General features: G+C 42.1%; 2 protein-coding genes across 7 annotated transcripts; both read right to left on the bottom strand.

The window, feature by feature from the left end:
• Positions 1-224: 224 nt before the first annotated feature.
• On the bottom strand, positions 225-13,410 carry LOC115191673 (zinc finger protein 2). 4 transcript variants are annotated; one of them, XM_029749510.1, is made up of 7 exons: positions 13,124-13,410; positions 11,932-12,101; positions 11,468-11,540; positions 5,453-6,253; positions 3,251-3,408; positions 2,776-2,842; positions 225-2,611 (listed from the first exon to the last, which is right to left on the bottom strand). In XM_029749510.1, exons 1-7 carry the CDS (start codon positions 13,344-13,346, stop codon positions 2,433-2,435), a joined length of 1,671 nt encoding a protein of 556 aa, XP_029605370.1. In that variant the 5' UTR covers positions 13,347-13,410; the 3' UTR covers positions 225-2,432. The 4 variants fall into 4 exon arrangements, with proteins under 4 accessions (XP_029605370.1, XP_029605371.1, XP_029605373.1 ...); XM_029749511.1 differs by lacking the exons at positions 11,468-11,540; positions 11,932-12,101; positions 13,124-13,410 and adding exons at positions 6,409-6,472; positions 7,275-7,432; positions 7,917-8,267; XM_029749513.1 differs by lacking the exons at positions 11,468-11,540; positions 11,932-12,101; positions 13,124-13,410 and adding exons at positions 6,409-6,472; positions 7,275-7,432; positions 7,579-7,778.
• Positions 13,411-13,552: 142 nt separating this feature from the next.
• On the bottom strand, positions 13,553-22,712 carry LOC115191672 (zinc finger protein 2). 3 transcript variants are annotated; one of them, XM_029749508.1, is made up of 4 exons: positions 22,409-22,712; positions 21,891-22,057; positions 16,471-16,569; positions 13,553-16,356 (listed from the first exon to the last, which is right to left on the bottom strand). In XM_029749508.1, exons 3-4 carry the CDS (start codon positions 16,496-16,498, stop codon positions 14,582-14,584), a joined length of 1,803 nt encoding a protein of 600 aa, XP_029605368.1. In that variant the 5' UTR covers positions 16,499-16,569; positions 21,891-22,057; positions 22,409-22,712; the 3' UTR covers positions 13,553-14,581. The 3 variants fall into 3 exon arrangements, with proteins under 3 accessions (XP_029605368.1, XP_029605367.1, XP_029605369.1); XM_029749507.1 differs by having other exon boundaries at positions 16,471-16,543; XM_029749509.1 differs by lacking the exons at positions 21,891-22,057; positions 22,409-22,712 and having other exon boundaries at positions 16,471-17,105.
• Between the last annotated feature and the right edge of the window lie 1,172 nt (positions 22,713-23,884).

The following is a 23,884-nucleotide window of genomic DNA, read 5'->3' as shown; positions in this document are numbered from 1 at the left end:
TTATGGTGGAGGCGACTTATGGTAGAGAACTGAACATCGAATGCCAGTTGCATATTCCCTCAACTTTAGACAACATCTGTGGCACTGTGTTGTGTAACCTTTTATTGTCCCCAGCACAAGACGCACCTGGGTAATGATCACACTGTTTAATATGCCACACCTGTCAAGATAAATGCTCACGAACATAGATGTAAACAAATTTGTGCACAAAATGAGAAATACGATTTTTTTTTGCATATGGAACATTTGTGATTTATTTCATCTCATGAAACATCAGACCAACAATTTACATGTATACTGAACCAAAAATATAAAACAACATTGCTTGTACAACCCTTGCTGTCCATATTCAATAGTCTGTGATTGCAGACCAACAATGTGGTGTTCCTGCATCTGCAGGAATGCCCGCCACAAGCATCCCATTGGTTCCTGCATGTGGCTTGTGTTTAAGTGGCACTTTTGATCTCCTGGATTTCCCTTGATGGTCTATCTAGCTGATTAAAATGTGGGTCAAATAAAAGTATTCGTTTTTTTGTTTAGGCTATGACATCATTGTAGTATAATTTATGTGCAATGTTTTAGCTTAAAATGTACATGTAATCTGTTAATGCATTGGAAAGCAGATATACCAGCCAACCCACACATCTCTTTATCAAAGCGCTGTGAGGAAGTGATGGAAAAAAAATAACAGACACAGTAACATCAACAGAAGTGCGGAAAAGCAGTGCTCGGCGGACGGGGGAGAAGAACACGGTCTACCGCTGTACTAGCTAGCTACTGGTGGTGGTGTTGCCCATGCCTGTGTACCGGAGTTCTAGCTAGCGCCGTAACGCAAACAGAATGCGGTGGAGACAAAGGACACTGTCTAGCAGTGACCAAGCTAACTACCAGTGTCGCCTCCGGCCTGTTCACCAGAGTCCTAACTGAAGATGCAAGAACGCCCACATGCAGGAACACCATGAATTACAGGCCACAATGACACCCTTCTCTCCAGATTCCAATACGTTTACTTGGCATGAAAGAAAATCCAATGTTGCCAAAGCAACAGAATATAGGCTGAAAGAAAATACTGTCAAACCAATGCTGCAAGTAACCTAAAATAAATTAAACATGAGGATTAGAATAAAAAAATAAAAAAAAGTATCATCCAGGTACCTGAGGAAATAAATGTAGTGAAAGCCACCTGCCTCTGCGCATAAAATATATTTAACTAGGCAAGTCAGTTAAGAACAAATTCTTATTTACAATGACTGTCTACTCCGGCCAAACCCGGACGACGCTGGGCCAATTGTGCGCCGCCCATATTTCCCCAATCACGGCCAGATGTGATGCAGCCTGGATCCCCTGCCAGTCCAATCAAATCCCAGTCCCGTCGATGTTATACACAAACCATTTTCCTACCATCTGTCGTCCCTAAATTCATGTCTCTCCTTGTTTTTACATTTACAAAACTTAATTCAGTTGAAGCCAATTCACTGGGCATTGGTCCAAAGGGGAGCTGACATTTACAGGCCTAGTCTGACATTGAATAAGTAACAACTGAGGTTTTGCGACCTGAACTTGTCCACCTAGGGTACTCACATCTGCCTTTAGGTTGCTGCCAATAGAAGGCTGTGTTCCCTGAACTACCATGGCAGTATCATGATCAGAACATGCCTGATCCATCTTTAGAGGGTGTTTTTCAAACAGGTATTTTTTAAAATAGTATTGATTTTTAAAGTCCTCGTGGCACTCTGGGCAGCTGAAGGGTCGGTCTCCCCTGTGTCTGAGCTGATGTATTGTGAACAGGGATTTGAGCCTAAATAACTTGCCACAGACATCACAGGTATAGCACTTCTTTCTGTGTATTACCATGTGTTTGGTCTCACCACCTTTAGTCCCCCAAGTTGTTCCACATATTTCACAGGTGTACCGTATTGGTTCACTCCTTATTGATTTTTCAGAACTCTCCGCTGACTCAACGGACTCTGTTGGTCCTCAATGTCCTTAGACTCAGGTTCTGGGTTAATGCTCCACCATTAGAGGGTGATTTTTGAGATGGTACAGGCTTTGAAAGTCATTATTGCACTCGGAGCAGCTGAAGGGCCGTTCTCCCTTGTAAACAATACACTCATGTGTGTCACGATCCCTGCGTTCCTTGAACGTCTCGCCAGTCTGAGCACCAATAGTTTTTTCCAGTGTGCCCACGCTCATGTGTGTCGCGAAATGTGGCCTGCAGGAAGGTTTTTTCGCACACAGAGCAACTGTAGATGATCCCTGTGTAGTGATTGGAGCGCTTGTGTCTGATCAAGAAGTCTCGAAGCTTGAATTTCTCGCCACAGATATCACAGCTAAAGGGCAGCCCTGTGTGCTTTATCATGCGACTTGTCATTGTGCCTTTCTTGGTCTCAATCTTCCCACATATTTCACACGTGTACATTTTTATATTTATATTACTTTGTGGGTGCGGCAGCATCCTCAGCTGACACCAGCAACGGACTCTGTTCTCCCTTGAAGTCGTCGAGTCCAAGTTCTTTGGATCCCCCAGAGGCCGGACTTCTCTCGTTCTCATCACTTTCTCCCCTGATATTCTGGTTGGCCTTGTGAGTCTCTGGAATCCACACGCTGTAACCTGGAAAGGAATTCACCAACAATACATTTCACAGGGATGTTTCACAGTGATCCATCATATTGGCCAATATAGAAGCTCTAATTGTTTCAAAGAAGAGTATAGCTCATGCTGCAGAGTTGTGCTTTTTGTATTGAACATAAATTACAATAATAGCTTCAACTGACCTTGAGACTCCATGTTGTCATCATCATCCTGTTTGATGACAGGTGATACTGGCAATGTCTCCACCCCCTTCCAAAAGACAACCAATGATGTTATCAGCTTTTAAGCTAGTAGATCACACAGCAACAGATACACAAGTATCTTGTGGTTAAAAAAAGGATTCAATAAACTATATGTTGAACACAAATCATATAACACAAGAAGGGTATTTATATATTTAATGTTTAAAGGAGAATCCTTGGGAAACCAACCCTAAAACGTTTTATCTGTATCCTAGATGGTATATAGAGTTTATTTAGGTGTTATTCAAAGCCTCAGTGTACTATTTAGTTACAAGCCTGCTACACTGGATGTGTAACTTTTGCTAGGCTTGAGATGCTCACATGGTTTCCCATTAAACCTGTGTGTAAACAGCGCGGCTCTGAGAGACATATCTACCCTTACAAAATCAACGGCTAAACCACAAGCTCAACTCACCATGTCTGTTGTCTGACTAAGAGCCTGTGATTGCTCTTCTCCCTCTGGTACCAGTGATGGCAGACTTGTATCTTCCAAAGTAGGCTCACGTTCTTGCCAAATACCATTGGCCTCCTGTTCATTGAGGATTTGATCAACGACTGGGAAGTTTCTCAAACCTGGTGGGGGAGCCAACAAACAAATACAGATTTCCTTCAAATCTGGTTCAAGAAAATACCGGGATAACGAGGCTCAGATTTCACACAACATAGTGGAAATATAGGCCATCAGCACTCATGACATTTATATGAAATAGATTGGATTGTATTTGTAAAGGATCTTTTCACTGCTTGTCATGAATACTTTACAGAGCCAGGGCACCCCCCACAGACCACACATTCATCCAGGGAGGCAGACTGCTAGCTCGCTATCTTGCAAGTGGGGAAATAACACAACGCCAGCTATAGCCTATTTGTAATCAACCTATACTCATAACTGTCTGTATTTATTTAATCCCACCGAGGTTTTGCATTCTCTCCCTGCATATCGCTGGCTTCTCCGTCCAGCTGCTATTCTCCATCGCCTGCAGCTTTGTCTTTATCCTTGAACTTTGATTTTGTTCATGCACCATTTCCACTCCTAGAGCAGCATAGGTTTCTTACATAAGTTGACAGATGTCTTGCAAGGCTGTTGCTTTCAAAGTTTCCATAATGGAGGCAACACGACAACGAAAGGCGAGTTCGAAAGATGGCTACAAACATTAAGGAGATGATGCATGTGATGTGACTGACTCCAATGGGTTTTGAGGAGAACGGACGCGAGGAGTAAGCGCCTGAGATTCTCCCAGTGAGAACGAAATTACTGGCGCAGTCGAGTTGGTGTTGAAAGTTGGGCTAGTGACACAGGGTAAATAGTAGTTTATCTGCCGTCTTCATTTTACCAGCTATCAATATTTGTAAAATAACCATGTCAAGATATCACGTTAACAGATTTACCCCCCCCCCCCCCCCCCCAAAAAAAGGTAACATTGAAAAACCCTTAAAAGGAAATCTGTAACTGGTTCAACTGATAAGTCAGAAGATCTATAATTTACCTCATTTTGATTTACATTGCTTCTACAACCAACCCTTGCTGTCCAGATTCAAGTGTGTGATCGCGGGCAGTTACTGCTTGTGTGCATTCCAGCATGTGGCTTGTGTTTAAGTGACACCTATAATATTCTGGATTTACCCGTATAGCTCTGCAATGACACGATTGGTTGATGTAGGTGGGGGCGGGAAGTCCTGTACAAACAAACTCACTTCCTTGACAACTTCCTGCACAGAACCGCGCCTCCAGCCTGTGTACATGGAGACCTAGCTTAAGCATAGAAGTATAAAGAGGGGTTCCTGCAGATACAAACACCCATATGCAGGTAGACCCCCGAATTGCAGGCCGCAATTTCACCCTTCTCTCCAGAAGGGTGTAAAATCCAAGCTGCAAGTAACAAAATTCAGCCTAAAACACATTTACATGAGGATTAGAATCAAATAATTGCTTAAAAAGATAATCCAGGTGCCCGAGGAACGATGTGCAGTGAAGCCCACCACCCTCTGTGCATATGTAATCCCCTGCCATTCCCGTCTAATTCCAGTCCGGTAGCTGTTCTACACACTTTCCCCACTCTCCATTGGCCCTTTATTCATGTGTAAACGTTTTGTACTTTATAAAACAACTTCATTCAGTTGAAGCCATTTAACTTGTCATCTTCAGTGGGGACAAAAAGGGAGCAGCCATTTTCAGGCAGGCGTAGGCTGTGCTTCCTCGACTTCTATAGGAACACGTCGTTTTTGACATTGTTACTGTGATCGTTGTTCAACTTAGTCTGTGGGACCTGCACTTGAACCACCGAGGGCACTCATATCTGTCTTTAAGTCACTGTCAGTAGAAGGCTGTGCTCCCTGAGCTACCATGGCAGTATCATGATCAGAACATGGCTGCTCCACCTTGAGGGTGTTTTTCAAGATGGTACTGACTTTTAAATCCCTTGTCTGAGCTGATGTGTTGTGAACAGGGATTTGAGCCTAAATACCTTGCCACAGACATCGCAGGTATAGTGCTTCTTTTTGTGTATTACCATGTGACCTGCGCATGCTACTTTTAGTCGCCCAAGTTGTTCCACATATTTCACAAGTGTAGCATATCATTTCACTCCTTATGGGTGCCTCAGAACTCTCAACTGACCCTCTAGGTCCTTTGACTCAAGTTGTTTGTTGATAGGGTCTTCAACAATGGACTCGTGTGGGCCACGATCCCTGCGCTCATTTTTTCCCCTGTGAGTGCGCTCATGCTTGATTAACCATTTGTTGTACATGAACGCTTTTCCACACACAGAGCATCTGGATTTATAGTGGACAGTCTGGTCTACCATTAGAGGGTGTTTTTCCAGCTGGTGTTGTTTGAGATGGTACTGCCTTTCAAAGTCCTTGTTGCACTCTGAGCAGCTGAAGGGCCGTTCTCCCTTGTAAACAATGCACTCATGTGTGTCGCGTTCCTGGCGCTCCTTGAACGTCTCGCCACAGTCTGAGCACCAATAGTTTTTTCCAGTGTGCCCACGCTCATGCGTGTCGCGGGATGTGGCATGCCGGAAGGTTTTTTCGCATACAGAGCAACTGTAGATGATCCCTGTGTAGTGATTGGAGCGCTTGTGTCTGGTCAAGAAGTCGCGAAGCTTGAATTTCTTGCCACAGATATCACAGCTAAAGGGCAGCCCTGTGTGCTTTATCATGTGACTTGTCATTGTGCCTTTCTTGGTCTCAATCTTCCCACATATTTCACACGTGTACATTTTTATATTATTATATTTCTTCTTTGTGGGTGCGGCAGCATCCTCAGTTGACACCAGCAACGGACTCTGTTCTCCCTTGAAGTCGTCGAGTCCAAGTTCTTTGGATCCCCCAGAGGCTGGACTTCTCTCGTCCTCATCACTTTCTCCCCTGATATTCTGGTTGGCCTTGTGAGTCTCTGGAATCCACTCGCCATAACCTGGAAAGGAAGTCACCAACAATACATTTCACAGTGACCATCATAATGGCCAACACAGAAGCTATAATTGTTTCAAAGAAGAGTATAGCTCATGCTGCAGAGCTTGTCTGAGCTTTCTGTATTTAACATAGATTAGAATAATAGCTTTAACTGACCTTGAGACTCCATGTCATCATCCTCCTGTTTTATGACCAGTGGTACTGGCAATGTCTCCATCCCCTTCCAAATGACAATGAATGTCATTAACTGATCAGCCTTTACTAAACTTGTAGGTCATACATAAACAGTTACACCTTTCTGTGGGTTACATAACTTTATTTACAATACAAGGGGAATTACATGATTTTGGCGTCATGTCATATGTTGAGCACATACATTTCTTTGGAAGGGCATGGTTTATACTAGCTGTGCTGACTACACCGAGAAGCAGCCCAGCTGGTAGGAGACGCAGCTGGAGTCACACAAAATGTAATATTTAACATTGTGGACACAGTTCGGAATTACACTTACATGTGTATAACATCTAAAGACCTGCATCACTATACTGACAGCGTTGTCGTTTCTAAAATTCCGTATTTCGGTCTTTTTTTTTAGCCTTTGTTCATTATTTTTCTGTGCCCCTACAACTGCTGAACGAGCATGAGGTAGTATATCGCTGAAGGGGTAAGGTTCTCAAAAACAAGTGAGATCGCAAAAAAAATAAAGTGTTTGTACACTTCTATAACATGCATCGAAAAGAGATTTTGTTCAAATAAAGTGAACTTTCACCTTTACAGGAAAACCATTGTGGAACCAGACCTAAAACGTTTCATCTGTAGCCTAGATGATATATAGCGTTTATCTAGGTGTTATTCAAAGCCTTACGGTACTATTTAGTTACAGGCCTGCTATATTGTACGTGTAACTTTAACTGGGCGTGAGATGCTCACATGGTTTTCAATTAAACCTGTGTAAACAGCGCGGCTCTGAGATACATATTTACCCTTACAGAATCGACGGCCAAACCACAAGTGCAACTCACCATGTCTGTTGTCTGACTAAGAGCCTGTGATTGCTCTTCTCCCTCTGGTACCAGTGATGATGGACCTTCATCTTCCACAGTAGGGTCACCTTCTAGCCAAAGACCATTGGCCTCTTGTTCATTTAGGATTTGATCAAGGACTGAGAAGTTTCTTAAACCTGGTGGGGGAGCAAACATACAAATATAGTTGTATATTTTCTGAAAATGTGGTTCAACACAAAAAAGGGTTAACGAGGCTCAGATTTCATAACCATAATGGAAGCTATGTTTATCCGAGAAATAGATTGTATTTGCTATATAGTACCTTTCACCAAAGAAATTATTTGAGCTAAGCAATAGGCCTATTACTGGCTCTCAGACTAAACTCCACTTCCTGGTGGAGGAAGTTAATCTTTCACCATGGAATGGAGTTTAGTCCGCTAACTACAAGCCAGAATTGGAGCCAGGACGCCCGTCCGTCAGACAGGCGACTGCTAGCTAGCTAGCCATCCTCTTCGCGCCGGGAGATATGACAACAAAGGTCACCTGGAGCGAAGTGCACTAGCGAGCTAGCCAACACGTGGGGAAGTAATTGTATCCGAGCTTCCTGCACAGACAAATAACCTATACGCATAATACCTAATTTTGCGAGTCATTACTCACCGGGTGTTTTACGGCTGTCCGTGCAGTTCGCTGGCTTCTCCTTCCCGATGACATTCTCCATCACCTGCGACTTTGTCGATCTTTGGTTTTGTTCATGCAACATTTCTACTCGAAGAGCAGCACAAGTTTCTCCCATAAGTTGACAAATGTCTTGCAAGGCTTTTTCTGTCAACGTTTCTAAAATGGTGGCAACACGAGAACGAAAAGCGAGTTCGACAGACATGGCTAATTTAACTTGGTAAATGTTAGCTAGTGTGCTAGAATGAAATGACCGTGGAGCCAAATCTGTTAAATTAAAACTAAACCCTTCTGTCTGTGGTGGAACCTCTGAATTGCTGGTGGCCGTTTGGTTCCGGACAGCTGACGAGGTTGCCCTGGTGATATACCGTAAACACTTACCTGCCTCCTTAATTTCACCAACTGTTTGAATATTTGTGTTATACATGCAAAATAATACAATTAAACGATATAACAGGTTGACAAATCTTTATTCCTCTCAGAAAGCAAGAACATATTGGGTTGACAAACCTTTGAAAAAAAATACTGTTACTGAAACCCCTGATGAGTCAAGAAAAATCAAATTTCCTTCATTTTGATCAACTGTTCTTCCACAACCCTTGCTGTTCAGATAAAAAATAATAATATATATATATATATATATATATATATACACACACATATATATATATATATATATATACACATACATATATATACACATACACACATAAAAAGGGACAATCCAATATTGCTAAAGCAATACAATATTCAAAAGAATACACAATTGCAGGTAACACAATACACCCTAAAATCAATTAAGACAGGTGTTATACTGATGGTTTCACAGGTGGTTGGTGGCACCTTAATTGTGGAGGATGGGCTCGTGGTAATGGCTGGAGTGGAATGGTAGCAAATTACATGCTATTATGAGCCGTCCTCCCCTCAGACTCCACTGGATGGTTTGTCGGGACTGATGGTTTGTTTGCAAAGCTGATGGTTGTGGCGAGATGGAGTAGGCCTACAGCTCCATCTAGTTGTCCCGTTAGGTTTAGCTAGTTGTTAGCAACTGTTGTCCCTAACTATCCCTTTTCCTAACCTTAACCTCATTCTCCTAACCTGCTACATTAGTCTTTCTAACCTGCTAATTAATTAGATACTTCGTTACAGCAACACTGGCAGCTTCAGAGCGAAGTGAAATCACATAAGGCACAGAGTTATTGAATTGGTGCAATTTCACACAAAGTAATGGCAGGAGCCTGATTATAGGCCATGTGCATTTATGGCAGATTGAGACATGTAAAAGATGTAATACTTTCCAAATGAAAATGTGTAACTGTTACGGAGGTTTATATCTTGTAAAACAGGGGGATTTGTTTTGAATTTCATGCTCATTTTATTATTTAAGTGGAACATGAATTGCCTCATTCAAGTCACCAGTGTGTTCTAAATTGATGGGTATCATAAACTACAAATACCATGATGATCTGGACAAGGCTGCCGAATCAAGGCAAAGGTAAGAATCTCTAGAATAACTATCTAATGTTAGCTAAATGTAGTAATGAATAATATTTCTTAAATTGACAATTCTATTAACCGTCTTGTGCAAGTTTTAAAATTGACACTACCTGTTAGCAAAGGTGTCAGCTGGAGATGACGTGCAGGAGCTTGCAGAGATTTGTAGTTTTGCATAATGTATACTTTGATGCTAATTAGCATTTTAGAATCAGTAAATAGAGCCATATATATTGATAAGTCACCTTGTCCGAGAGAGAATTACATGGTTATCAAAATGTCCCACCTGGGTAAGCCTACACAACACACAGCCCTTATTAAGTGTTTCTAAAATCCCCCATGGGAAAAATAACTGCAAACATTTCCCAGTTTGACCCCTAGGTTTTATGGGAATTATGACAGCTCCCCTTTTGTGCCAATAGAGCCAAAATTGGAGGGAATGTTGGAACATAATGAAATTAAAATTAACAAAAATGTACACTTAATCCATTATTAACTAATGTATTGAATTCACAAATTCTACAGCACAACAGCAAAATCATGTCTAAAGTGTAAAACTAACAATCCATGCCTTCTGGGAATGCTATAAAGTCAAAGTTACAGGCAGAGTTAAAGTTAGCTGTCAGAAGTATTACAATGTAAATGAATGTACTTTTAATCCATCTGTCTGCATATTTCAAGCCATGGAATACGAGGGTGCAGTGAGATACCCAATGTGTTGGACGATACTTTGTCAATCATCTTAACGTAAATACTTAAACTGTAAATCAACCGATCCTCCATCGTTAACAATGGAAAGGTCAAATGCTTTATTATCTAAATGTTGAACAATGGAGAGAGACAAAATGGTGCAGTTTGAGGCAGGCGCTGAGGATGGGGGTGTGAGCAGTTAGGTCCGGGGTAATGGTGATGTTGTGGATGTTTGTGTGCGTCTGTTTTGTATGGTGAAAAAAATATATTACGTATCATGACCGGGATGTGGCTGGTCCACCATTAGAGGGTGTTTTTCCAGCTGGTGTCTTTTGAGATGGTACTGCCTTTCAAAGTCCTCATTGCACTCGGAGCATCTGAAGGGTCGGTCTCCCTTATAAACAATGCACTCGTGCGTATCGCGATCCTGGCGTTCCTTGAACGTCTTGCCACATCCTGAGCACCAGTAGTCTTCTCCAATGTGTTGGCGTTCATGGCTGTCGCGCGACTTAGGATATACAAACATCATTCCACACACAGAGCAACTGCAAGGTTTTTTGCCTTTCTCCTCAACTCTATTTTCTGGGTCGACAGTCTGCTCCACCATTAGAGGGTGTTTTTCCAGCTGGTGTCTTTTGAGATGGTACTGTCTTTGAAAGGCTTCACTGCACTCGGAACAGCTGAAGCGACCTTCTCTTTTGTAATCAATGCACTCGTGCGCATCACGATCCCCGCGCTGCCTGAACATCTCGCCACAGTCAGAGCACCAACACTTTTTTCCAGCGTGACCACGCTCATGCGTGTCGCGAGAAGTGGCCTGCAGGAAGGTTTTTTCGCACACAGAGCAACTGTAGGTTTTCACTGTGTGTTTGGATCGCTGGTGCCTGGTCAAATAATTCTGAAACTTGAATTTCTCACCACAGATATCGCAGCTAAAGGGAATCCCTGTGTGTGTTATCATGTGACTTGTCATTCTGCGTTTTTTTCTCTCAGTCTTTCCACATATTTCACATCTGTACCTTTTATTACATTTCTTCTTCATGGGTACCGGAGCATCTTCAGCTGACACCAGCGACGGACTCTGTTCTCTCTTGAAGTCGTCGAGTCCAAGTTCTCTGGATCCCCCAGAGGCTTGACTTCTGTCTGGCTCATCACTTTCTCCTGTGATATTCTGGTTGGCCTTGTGAGTCTCTGGAATCTCCTCGCCATAACCTGGAAAGGAAGTCACCAACAATACATTTCACAGGGATATTTCTCAGTGGCTAATACAGAAGCTAAGAATAACTCATGCTGCAGAGTTTGCCTGTGCTTTTTGTATTAAACATATTAAAATAATAGCGTCAACTGACCTTGAGACTCCATGTTGTCATCATCCATTTCCTCCTGTTTGATGACAGGTGGTGCAGGCCATGTCTCCACCCCCTTCCAAAAGACAACCAATGCTGTTATTAAACTGATCATACAGCAACAATTACACCAACACTAGCATTTATTATTACAAAAACAGGGGGAATGACTCCAAAATAATGGAATATGTTTAACACAAATTATGGAATATATTTTACAAAAATGTCTTCAGAAGGGCATTTATGTTTAAATGAGAACCCTTGGGAGCCCTAGATGTTTTATCATCTGTAGCCTAGACAGTATAGAGCTTGCCTAGGTGCCATTCAAAGCCTTGTTACTCGCAGTTACAGGCCTGCTACACAGGACTTGAAACGTTTGCATGGTTTTCAATAACATCTGGCTGGGCGTAGTCAGCGCAGCTCCGAGACATATCTAAATCGGCAGCCAAACCACAAGCTAAACTCACCATGTCTGTCATCTGACCAAAAGCCTGTGATGGCTGTTCTTCCTCTGGTACCAGTGATGGTGGACCTTCGTCTTCCACAGTAGGGTCACCTTCTAGCCAAAGACTATTGGCCTCTTGTTCATTGAGGATTTGCTCCACGACTGGGAAGTTTCTCAAACCTGTTGGGGAAGCTAACATACAAATACAGATTAAAAAAAAATGTTTAACACAAAACTGGGATATCGAAGCTCAGATTTCTCAAACATAGTGGACATATGCAATCATCACTTATGGCAGGATGGCGTAACTATGTTTTTCTGAGAACTGGGTTGCATTTGTTATAGCTACTATTGCAACGTTTCACTAAGGAGATGATAGCATAGTAATCCGCATACTAACGTTACTGGCAACAGACTGTTACCAAGGTTACTTCATGGACATTAGTCAGAAATAAGTTGCTGTAAAAAAAAAGATGCAAGTCTTTACAAGCCAGAATTGTGAATACAATGCTATTTTAACCTACTTTACCGGTTGTCCGTTGGTCCTTTTAGCGGTAGGAAGTGGAAAGCGTTAACCTGGTGCAGCAAAAAGTCGGGTTATGTTGCTTGTATTTTCCATCTCCTGACGCATTTCACGTGATGCACAATATGTAAACAATAGCCGAACGTTGTCAACCAAAGCGCAATCCCTCTTCATCAACTGGATGTGTTTGTGAAATTTACCAGGTGATTGCGTGGGACAATGTTTGGTCTCTGCTTCGGTTAAACTCGGCCATTGACAAATTGTGCAAGTGGCGTGCGAATTGCGTTAGCACTGAAAATACGAACCAGAAAGACAAAACGACATACAGACCAGCGTATTGTCTCAGATTACCTCCAACATAAGGACAAAAATCAGCATGCAACTGTTAAAATCAAGTTTATTCAACAGTTTGACTTGTGATGGGACTGTTATCAAAAAGTGAGCCTAACGTTACATGTTAGAGACGAGAGAGGAGTCTCCCGGAATCGTTGAGGCTAGTTACTGTCCAGACTTGGAGCTAGAGCGTCCCCCAGACAGTCGACTATTAGATATCCTTTTCGACAGGGAGATGTGTAACCTTAGTTACAGTAGGCTTCAAGTGAGTAAGTGACATGGCTAGCTAGCTAATTGTAGGCAAGCTTCCTACATACACAGCCTATACCCATAACCAACGTAGCTAACTATGACTCACCTGGTTTTTCAATTATCTCCATGCAGTTCGCTGGCTTCTCCTTCCGGATGTTATTCTCAATCGCCTGTAACTTTATCGATCTTTGGTTTTGTTCATGCAACATTTCCACTCTTAGAGCAGCATAAGTTTCTCCCATAAGTTGACAGATGTCTTGCACGGCTTTTTCTGTCAAAGTTTCCATAATGGAGGCAACACGAGAACGAAAAGCTAGTTCGAAAGACATGGCTACAAAATTCACTAACCGCGCTAATTTTGCAGCGTGTGAAGTTACTGTTGGAGCGTTTGAATTACTGATGGCCGTTTGGTTCCGGACAACTAACGAGGTTGCACCGGTGATATACCGTAAACACTCGTTTATCTGCCTCCAAAATTTGACAAGCTGATCCAGTATTTGTATTGTACATGCAAATAATTAAACGAAACGATATCACAGGTGTTTACACATTTTTATTCCTCTCAATAAGCAAGAACATATCGAGTTGACAAACCTTAAAAAAATAAATGCTGTTACTGAAACCACTGAGTCACAAATATTTCTCAATTCCATTTTGATTAACAACTCTAATACAACCCATTGTCAAGATTGTTGTAATGTTTGAGTCACTCATATCACATGAACACACAGATTTGGCTAAATGTATAGAATAATAAAAATGAGCTTTAAACCTGCAAAATTCTCCCCACCATCAAGAGTGAACAGAGAAATATACTTAGAAAATAGACGTGGGGCACAGGATGTTCCCAATTGTTGGAAAGGGGGGGGGTCTGAGCGAAAACGTTTGGGAACCCCTGACATAGCTGATGGTTTAGATGGTTGTGGCTAGACGGAGTAGACCTACAGCACCATCTAGTTGTTGACAACTGTAGCATTTTAGTTAAGCCTAATTCTAACCCTTTTCCTAACCTACTACGTTAATTATCCTAACCGGCTGCGTTAGTTCTCCTAACCTGCTATGTAAACAAACCATCAGTCCTGACAAATCATCAGTATACCCACGAGTGTGTCCCGAAGTGGACAGTTTATTGATCGCCTCGCCTCTCTTTGGAAGGCACCCTCGGGAGTGTCGACAGCAACATGTGACAATGGAGGGCCCTCCGAGTGAGTTGGTAGGGGCGAGGGGGTGGTTTGGGAATTAATCTATTCACGTTAAATGCTGCATATTTTGGCTCAATCGGAAACGTCATTTAAAACGTGAAGCGCGCTGTAACAGTCCAGATCTAATCTAGGCCCAAAATGAGCATTAAAGATGGCTGTCAAACATCATCCAGGTGCCTGAAGTTAGTTGTGCAGTAAAGGCGGAGATGCGATTCCCCCGCCTGTGTGGGATTGAATCCCATCGCTGTTCTACACACTATTTCCGTCACCCCTACATTCAATTTCATGTCTATCCTTTTTGTACTTAACAAAACAACTTCATTCAGTTGAAGCCATTTCACTTGTGTCAACTTAAACTCAGGTTATGTTCCTGGAACTTTTCCACCTACCGTACTCATATCGGCCTTAGGGTCGTTGTCATTTGAAGGCTGTGCTCCCTGTACTACCATCGCAGTATCATGACCGGGACGTGGCTGGTCCACCTTTAGAGGGTGTTTTTCCAGCTGGTGTCTTTTGAGATGGTACTGTCTTTCAAAGTCCTCATTGCACTCTGAGCATCTGAAGGGTCGGTCTCCCTTGTAAACAATGCACTTGTGCACATCGCGATCCCCTCGCTCCTTGAACGTCTTGTCACATCCTGAGCACCAGAAGTCTTCTCCAATGTGTTTGCATTCATGGTTGTCACGCATTTTAGGATATACAAACATCATTCCACACACAGAGCAACTGTATGGTTCTATTTTCTCCTCAACACTCGAGTGTTTTCCTTGATGTTTGGCTAAACAGGTGTGGCGCTTAAAATTCTCACCACAGATATCACAACTAAAGGGCTTCTTTTTGTGTATTAACATGTGTCTGTTGATGTTGCCTTTATTTATAATAATCATACCACATATGTCACAGGTGAAACGCGTGGGTGCCTCAGTCTCAGAACTCTCCGCTGACTCAAACGACTGACTCTGTTGGTCCTCAAAGTGTTTGGACTCAGGTTCTGGGTCGACAGTCTGGTCCACTAATAGAGGGTGTATTTCCAGCAGGTGTTGTTTGAGATGGTTCTGCCTTTCAAAGTCCTTGTTGCACTCGGAGCATCTGAAGGGCCGGTCTCCTTTGTAAACAGTGCACTCGTGTGTGTCGCGTTCCTGGCGCTCCTTGAACGTCTCGCCACAGTCTGAACAACAATAATCTTCTCCAATATGTTCGCGCTCATGGCTGATAAGCATTTTAGAATATACAAACGTCATTCCGCACACAGTGCAACTGTAGGGTTTTTCTACTTTCTCAACTCTCGCATGTTTGCCCTGATGTCGGGTAAATTGGGCTTTGCGCTTAAAATTCTCACCACAGATATCGCAACTAAAGGGCTTCTTTGTGTGTGTTAACATGTGTCTGTTGATGTTGCCTTTATTCATAATAGTCATTCCACATATGTCACAGGTGAAACGCGTGGGGGCCTCAGAACTCTCAGTCTCAAACAACGGACTCTGTTTGTCCTCAATGTCCTTGGACTCAGGTTCAACAGTCTGGCCCACCATTAGAGGGTGTTTTTCCAGCTGGTGTTTTTTGAGATGGTACTGCCTTTCAAAGTCCTTGTTGCACTCGGAGCAGCTGAAGGGCCGTTCTCCCTTGTAAACAATGCACTCATGTGTGTCGCGTTCCTGGCGTTCCTTGAACGTCTCGCCACAGTCTGAGCACCAATAGTTTTTTCCAGTGTGCCCACGCTCATGTGTGTCGCGAGACGTGACCTGCATGAACGTTTTTCCGCACACAGAGCAACTGTAGATGATCCCTGTGTAGTGACTGGAGCGCTTGTGTCTGGTCAATAATTTCTGACACTGGAATTTCTCGCCACAGATATCGCAGTTAAAGGGCAGCCCTGTGTGCTTTCGCATGTGACTCGTCATTCTGGCTTTCTTGTTCTCAGTCTTTCCACATATTTCACACGTGTACCTTTTATCATATTTCTTCTTTATGGGTGCGGCATCCTCAGCTGACACCAGCAACGGACTCTGTTCCGTCTTGAAGTCGTCGAGTCCAAGTTCTCTGGATCCCCCAGAGGCTTGACTTCTCTCGTCCTCATCACTTTCTCCCCTGATATTCTGATTGGCCCCGTGTGTCAATGGAATCCACTTGTCGTACGCTGGAGAGGAAGTCACCAACAACACACAGTGACTATAATTGTTACAAGTTAGTGTAGTTGAGCTAGTCTGTGCTTTTGTATTGAACATAGATTAGAATAATAGATGAAACTGACCTTGAGACTCCATGTTGTCATCATCCATTTCCTCCTGTTTGATGACCGGTGGTGCAGGCCATGTCTCCACCCCCTTCCAAAAGACAACCTTTAATTAAACTAGTAGATCATAAATAAAATGGTTACTGACATCTTTGTTGTTTTAATTAAAAAATTAAATAAATAAACCAATAGAAAACATTACAGGGGGAATGACACCAAAATAATGGAATATGTCAAACACATGGAATACACTGAGTGTACAAAACATTAAAAACACCTTCCTAATATTGAGTTGTACCCCCTTTTGCCCTCATCCCAGACCCACAAGCCAGTGCCTTGTCATATCATCACTAATGGCACTGACTGAATCATCTACCAGACATTACATTTAAGACGTCTTGTAGGCTAAATGTTCATGCCAAGTTTCGGTTCCAGTGGGTCATTGCTGCAGCCTACAGAAAATGGCATCTGAGTTGTCAAAATGTCAAAGGATTCTCAGTTATAAATTACTAAAGGGAAATAGTTCATACAAGCAAGTATAAATGAGTCAACAGTTAAATCATCTGCTTTATGAAATTACAGCATGATGGGTTTACGTCGGTGAATTCCAATTTGTAAGTTGCTCTGGATAAGAGCGTCTGCTAAATGACGTAAATGTAATGTAAAATGAATTGGGCTCCCGAGTGGCACAGCGGTCTAAGGCACTGCATGTCAGTGCAATAGGCGTCACTACAGTATCACATTCGGCCGTGATTGGGAGTCCCATAGGGCGGCGCACAATTGGCCCAGCATCGTCTGGGTTTGTCTGGGATAGGCCATCATTGTAAACAAGAATTTGTTCTTAACTGACTTGCCCATTTAATTAAAAGTAGAAAAAAATATATATATATATATAAATATAAATCTATGTCAATGGCGCGACTTGGTGTGTCCCGTTTATCACAGAGGGGAAAATGTATTATTGCTCTTTTATTTTAATGTGAAAAATGCAGCATCCTACGTACACTGTAGAAATGCTATATACAGCATCCTACGTACACTGTAGAAATGCTATATACAGCATCCTACGTACACTGTAGAAAAGCTATATACAGCATCCTACGTACACTGTAGAAAAGCTATATACAGCATCCTACGTACACTGTAGAAAAGCTATATACAGCATCCTACGTACACTGTAGAAAAGCTATATACAGCATCCTACGTACACTGTAGAAAAGCTATATACAGCATCCTACGTACACTGTAGAAAAGCTATATACAGCATCCTACGTACACTGTAGAAAAGCTATATACAGCATCCTACGTACACTGTAGAAAAGCTATATACAGCATCCTACGTACACTGTAGAAAAGCTATATACAGCATCCTACGTACACTGTAGAAAAGCTATATACAGCATCCTACGTACACTGTAGAAAAGCTATATACAGCATCCTACGTACACTGTAGAAAAGCTATATACAGCATCCTACGTACACTGTAGAAAAGCTATATACAGCATCCTACGTACACTGTAGAAAAGCTATATACAGCATCCTACGTACACTGTAGAAATGCTATATACAGCATCCTACGTACACTGTAGAAAAGGCCCATGGAGTTGGAGGAATAATCCTTTAATTCATTGCCACTTACTCAGCTGGGCCAGGGGCGCTTTAATTAGGTCAGGTGGAAATGTCCGACAGATCTCCACTCCATAAAAGGAGGAAATCGCCATCGCCTTGCTTTCTCTTCCTTCACTCTGTCTAATCCAGAAGTTCTGTGCGTCCATGAATCCACGTAAGTTCACCGACTCTACCGTTCATCTGAACCATCTGTTGTGATCGGGAGAGTGGGCCACCAGTTGTTGTTTAGAGTTATTACCGCGGAGCGCGGCTTGGAGCGCACGCTTCAAACATATTGTGTAATGTAAATGGTCAATGAATACGGCCCTACGGCTCATAATGGGCCAATTATGCGATCGATATGGTTAATATGTAATGAAATTACATGTACACTTGAAAGGGTGAAGAAAGTCATTGATTGTTGAACTAATCGACTGATATCCCACTAACGACGATTATGGATTGAATAACCGATCACTGTTTATTATTCTTTCATGATTTATGATAGCTATGAGCCTCAATTACTCACCGATGGTTCCTATTGACTTATTAATGAACTGGATTGTTGAATTCCCTAAATGATGTTAATAATGAATGATTGTTATGATTAGATCTTTGTGATGATGGATTTGATTGGATACACGTTATTCTGTTTCCTTTGTTATGCAGCACAGACTACCCAGTAAATATACCACTTTATGGTTAAAGGAATTCCTGACTCAGTCTCATCCATTCCTCTGTCACCTGACCCATGACCATCTGTTCACCCTCACTGTCAGTCATCCTACCTGTCCAGCTACCCACGCAGATTCCACTAATCTTACATGATTTATATTTTTATACAGTAACATTTAATGATTTTACTGAGTTACATTTCATAAGGAAATCAGTCAACTTAAATAAATCAAATAGGGCCTAATGAATTTATTAACATTTTTCTAATCTATGGATTTCACATGACTGGGAATACAGACATGCATCTGTTGGTCACAGATCTTTTTTTTTTTTAAAAGGTAGGGGCGTGGATCAGAAAACCAGTCAGTATCTGGTGTTACCACCATTTACCTCATGCAGCATGAAATCTCCTTCTCAGATTTGATCAGGCTGTGGATTGTGGCTTTGCTAAGTTGCTGGATATTTGTGGGAACTGGAACATTGTCTTACACGTCGGTCCAGAGCATCCCAAACATGCTCAATGAGTGCCATGAATGGTGAGTATGCACTCCATGGAAGAATTAGGACATATTCAGCTTCTTGGAATTGTGTACAGATCCTTGCAACATGGGGCTTTCCATCATCATGCTGAAACATGAGATGATGGCGGTGGATTAATGGCATGACAATGGGCCTCAGGATCTCGTTACGGTACCTCTGCATTCAAATTGCCATCGATAAAATGCAATTGTGTATGTTGTCCGTAGTTTATGCCTGCCCATGCCATAACCCTCACCGCCACCATAGGCCACTGTTATCAACATCAGCAAACCACTCGCCCAAATGACGCCATCTGCCCAGTACAGTTGAAACCGGGATTCATCCATGTAGAAGCACATTTCTCCAGTGTGCCAGTGGCCATCGAAGGTGAGCGTTTGTCCACTGCAAGTGGGTTAGGACGCCGAACTGCAGTCAGGTCAAGACCCTGGTGAGGACAACAAGCTGTCCGGGTGGCTGGTCTCAGACGATCCCGCAGGTGTAGAAGCCGGATATGGAGGTCCTGGGCTGGCGTGGTTATGTGGTCTGCGATTTTGAGGCCAGTAGGACGTTCTGCCAAATTCTAACACGACATTGGAGGCGGCTTATGGTAGAGAAATTAACATGCAATTCTCTGGCAATAGCTCTGGTGGACATTCCTGCAGTCAGCATGCAAATTGCACACACGCTCAACTTGAGACATCTGTGGCATTGTGTTGTGACAATATTGCACATTTGAGTGGCCTTTTGTCCCCAGCAAAAGGTGCACCTGTGCAATGATCATGCTGTTTAATCAGCTTCTTGATATGCAACACCAGTCAGGTGGATGGATTATCTTGGCAAAGAAGAAATGCTCACTAACATTGAGAGAAATAAGCTTCTTTGTGTTGCGTTCATTTTTGTTCATTGTACATAAGTGGTGATTATAAAGGGACATATTTTTTTCAAATAAAATAATGGCCAGTTTGTTGTTGATTGACATTTTTCTTTAAAAAAACAGGTCATGTCTGGCCCAGCGAATTGGTTGTTTTTTCAATATGGGCCTTGCGCTGATTGTGTTTGACAGTCCTGATTTACACTGAAGTCAATTTAACAAGTTACACAAATAAGGGATCATAGCTTTCACCTGGATTCACAAGTCATGGAAAGAACAGGTGTCTTAATGTTTTGTATACTGTGTATATTTAACACATATCTTCATATGTTAGGAATCCTTGTGAATCCACCCCTAAAGGTTTTATCTGTAACCTAGATTGTATCTAAGTGTCATTTAAAGCCTTACTATCTGCAGTTACAGCCCTTCTACACTGGACTTGTAACGTTTGCTGGGCGTGAGATGGTCACATGGTTTTCAATCAAACCTGGGCATAAAGCCAGAGGCTCTGAGACATGTAACTGACAAAAGGAAACACTTGAGTAAATGAGGGATACAAAGTATATTGAAAGCAGGTGCTTACACACAGGTGTGGCTCATAAGTTAATAAATAGTTAACATCCTCTGCCTAAAATGAACACCCGTCAACTGCGGGTAAATTTTGGGGTTGGTGGGTAAGATGTCTATTTCACCATCCACATTGGCAGGTGGTCAGGGCTCTGAAGTGCAAGCATTTCAAAGTATAATCACATTTATAGTAAAATAAATGCTGCAGTAGCCGTTTTCATAGTATTTCTGCCGTTTTGTGTCATAGCTGGTGAATGAATTGCACAAAGTCAAGTAACTATGAATCCTACAGTATATAGCCTATCCCACCTCGTGCTGCAACACTGCCTGGCTGGGGGCTGTGCGCACAATGAAAGTAAGGCATACAAGTTGGTCTAATTTACTTTAAACTAAAGTCTACTTAAGTGAGACATTGTCCTTATGTTTCTTGGCTATTTAAAAAAATTCACAAGGAATTATTATTTTCTATGTTTACATTTCAACTGCTAGGGAAATGACAAGTCTGCTACTAGTCAGACTCTCTCTCACAGGCACAAACATGACTCAAGTAGAATTATCACGGTAACCTCCCGCCCTTAAAGGGCAAGGTGAAAACATGTCTCATCTATGATATTTTGGTTAAAAGATTCAGGTCATATGAAAACAATACCACTTTTCTTACTAGTAATAGATTTGTTTCATATACATTACAAAGCATGCTCATCCATTTTATTTTTTGTTCGTGTAATTCTTTAGATAATATTTTGGCTGTCTGGTAGATTTTTAAATCTACCTTAGTGGCTGGTGGACGAAAAGTTAATTTTAGGCCCTGTAAACATCCCATCATGTTTAGGGAATGTGTAAATATGCCTAGTTGGCCATTAGTTAGGGACTTTGAAAGAGGGGTCTAAAAGGAGCATAGGGGGGTTAAAGTATATGTCTCTGTCACCAGATCTAGACCCAATTTAACACTTATGGGTGATTCTGGAGCGGCACCTGAGACAGCATTTTCCACCACTATCAACAAAACACCAAATTATGTAATTTCTCATGGATAAATATTGCATCCCTCCAGTAGAGTTCAAGACACTTGGAGAATCTATTCCAAGGCGCATTGAAGGTGTTCTGGTGGCCCAACACCCTATTAAGACACTATGTTCACCTTTTATTTTGGCAGTTACCTGCCTCTACCTTTACAAAATCAGCAAACTCAACTCACCATGTCTGTCTGACTAAGAGCCTGTGATTGCTCTTCTCCCTCTGGTACCAGTGATGGTGGACCTTCGTCTTCCACAGTAGGGTCACCTTCTAGCCAAAGACCATTGGCTTCTTGTTCATTTAGGATTTGCTCGACAACTGGGAAGTTTCTCAAACCTGCCGGGCAAGCTAACACAAATAAAACTTGAGATTCTGAAAATGTTGGTTATACTCGGCTGAAACTTCAAAAACATGTAGTGGAAATATGCAATCACCACTCATGATGGTGTATATATTTATCGGATAAATAGACTGTATTTGTAAAGCATTCACTAAAGCTAAGGAAATGACATAGCACAGTAATAGGCCTACTGTAGCGCTGAAGGATCAGGCGACGTCATGAATAATAGCGCTCTCGGACTTTCATAAATAGGTGACTGCTAGCTAACTAGGCGACATAGCTAGCTATTGTATAGCTTTCCCCACTTCCTATACAGACAATTAGCATAGGCATAACTATCGTTAGATATTTAATCTCACTGAGTTTTTGAATGCGCTCCATGCAGTTCGCTGGATTCTCCACCCCTGTCCCATTCTCCATCGCCTGCAATTTTGTCCTCGAACTTTGATTTTGTTCATGCACCATTTCCACTCGAAGAGCAGCATACGTTTCGCCCATAAGTTGGCAGATGTCTTGCAAGGCTGTTGCTGTCAATGTTTCCATAATGGAGGCAACACGACAACGAAAGGCGAGTTCGAAAGACATGGCTACAGGAGTTAACGCGTGTGCCCCTGAGTGAACTAGGAAATTAACTACTTGCGGAACAATTGAGTTGGTGTTGGCTGTTTGGTTCCGGACAGCTGACGAGGTTGCGCTTGTGACATACCGTAAATACTCGTTTATGTGCGGTGGTCACTAGTTACCACAGCCAGAAAGTCATAATTGGTTATATCGTAGGAAATTATGAAAAACGAAATTTGATTTTTGGTCTTCATTTGTTAGCAGTATAGTTAATATTTGGATTAAAATACAATTTTATTGACAAATTGTAGAAATAGGTGGGATTTATGACTTTGCTGCTGTGGTAACTAGTGACGACCTTCGTCGGCCTCGATTTTCCGCAATATTTGTGTTGTACATACAAAATAAGAAAAAAACAAATTATTTAAATCAGGAAGAATCTCAATCTCATAATTTATAATGAAAAATATAAACGTAACATGTAGTGTTTCATGAGCTGAAATAAAAGATCCCAGAAATGATTCCTCTAAAATTGTGCACAAATTTGTTTGCATTCCTGTTAGTGAGCATTTCTCCTTTGTCAAGATCCATCCACTTGACAGGTGTGGCATATAAAAAAGTTGATTTAAACAGCGTGATCATTACACAGGTTCATCTTGTGCTGAGGACAATAAAAGGCCACTCTAAAATGTGCAGTTTTATTACAACCCAATTCTGCAGATGTCTCAAGTTTTGAGGGAGTGTGCAATTGGCAGGTTGACTACAGAAATGTCCACCAGAGCTGTTGCCAGATAATTTAATGTAATCTACCATAAACTGCCTTCCACGTTATTTTAGAGAATTTGGCAGTACGTCCAACAAGCTTCACAACCGCAGACCATATGTAAGCACACCAGCCCAGGATCTCTACATCTAGTTTCTTCACCTGCGAGATTGTCTATAACCAATCACCCAGACAGCTGATGAAACTGTGGGTTTGCACAACTAAAGAGTTTCTGCACAAACTGTCAGAAACCGTCTCAGGGAAGCTCATCTGCGTGCTCATCGTCCTCACCAGGGTCTGCCACCTTCGATGGCCACTGGCACGCTGTAGATATGTGGTCTTCAGATGAATCCCGGTTTCAACTGAACCAGGCAGATGGCGTGTATTGCGTCATGTGGGCGAGTGGTTCTTTGATGTCAATGTTGATAAGAGTGGCCTATGGTGGCAGTGAGGGTTATGTTATGGGCAGGCATAAACTACAGACAACACACACAATTGCATTTTATCGACG

The sequence above is a fragment of the Salmo trutta genome, chromosome 4 (assembly GCF_901001165.1).
Source record: "Salmo trutta chromosome 4, fSalTru1.1, whole genome shotgun sequence".
Classification (NCBI taxonomy): Eukaryota; Metazoa; Chordata; class Actinopteri; order Salmoniformes; family Salmonidae; genus Salmo; species Salmo trutta.
Note: the sequence above shows the minus strand (reverse complement) of the source record. Positions and strands in the feature narration are given on the sequence as shown.

What these genes read in the sequence shown, in the direction of transcription:
- LOC115191673 (XM_029749510.1), bottom strand. Translation starts at nt 13,346, where the DNA reads ATGTCTTTCGAACTAGCTTTTCGTTCTCGTGTTGCCTCCATTATGGAA. An exon ending in TTGGTCAGATGACAGACATG is followed by an intron (nt 11,541 to 11,931) that starts GTGAGTTTAGCT and finishes GTCTTTTGGAAG; the next exon opens with GGGGTGGAGACATGGCCTGC. An exon ending in TGACAACATGGAGTCTCAAG is followed by an intron (nt 2,612 to 2,775) that starts GTCAGTTGAAGC and finishes ATTCCTTTCCAG; the next exon opens with GTTACAGCGTGTGGATTCCA.
- LOC115191672 (XM_029749507.1), bottom strand. Translation starts at nt 22,634, where the DNA reads ATGTCTTTCGAACTCGCCTTTCGTTGTCGTGTTGCCTCCATTATGGAA. An exon ending in GGAGCGCATTCAAAAACTCA is followed by an intron (nt 22,058 to 22,408) that starts GTGAGATTAAAT and finishes TATTTGTGTTAG; the next exon opens with CTTGCCCGGCAGGTTTGAGA. An exon ending in TGACAACATGGAGTCTCAAG is followed by an intron (nt 16,357 to 16,470) that starts GTCAGTTTCATC and finishes CTTCCTCTCCAG; the next exon opens with CGTACGACAAGTGGATTCCA.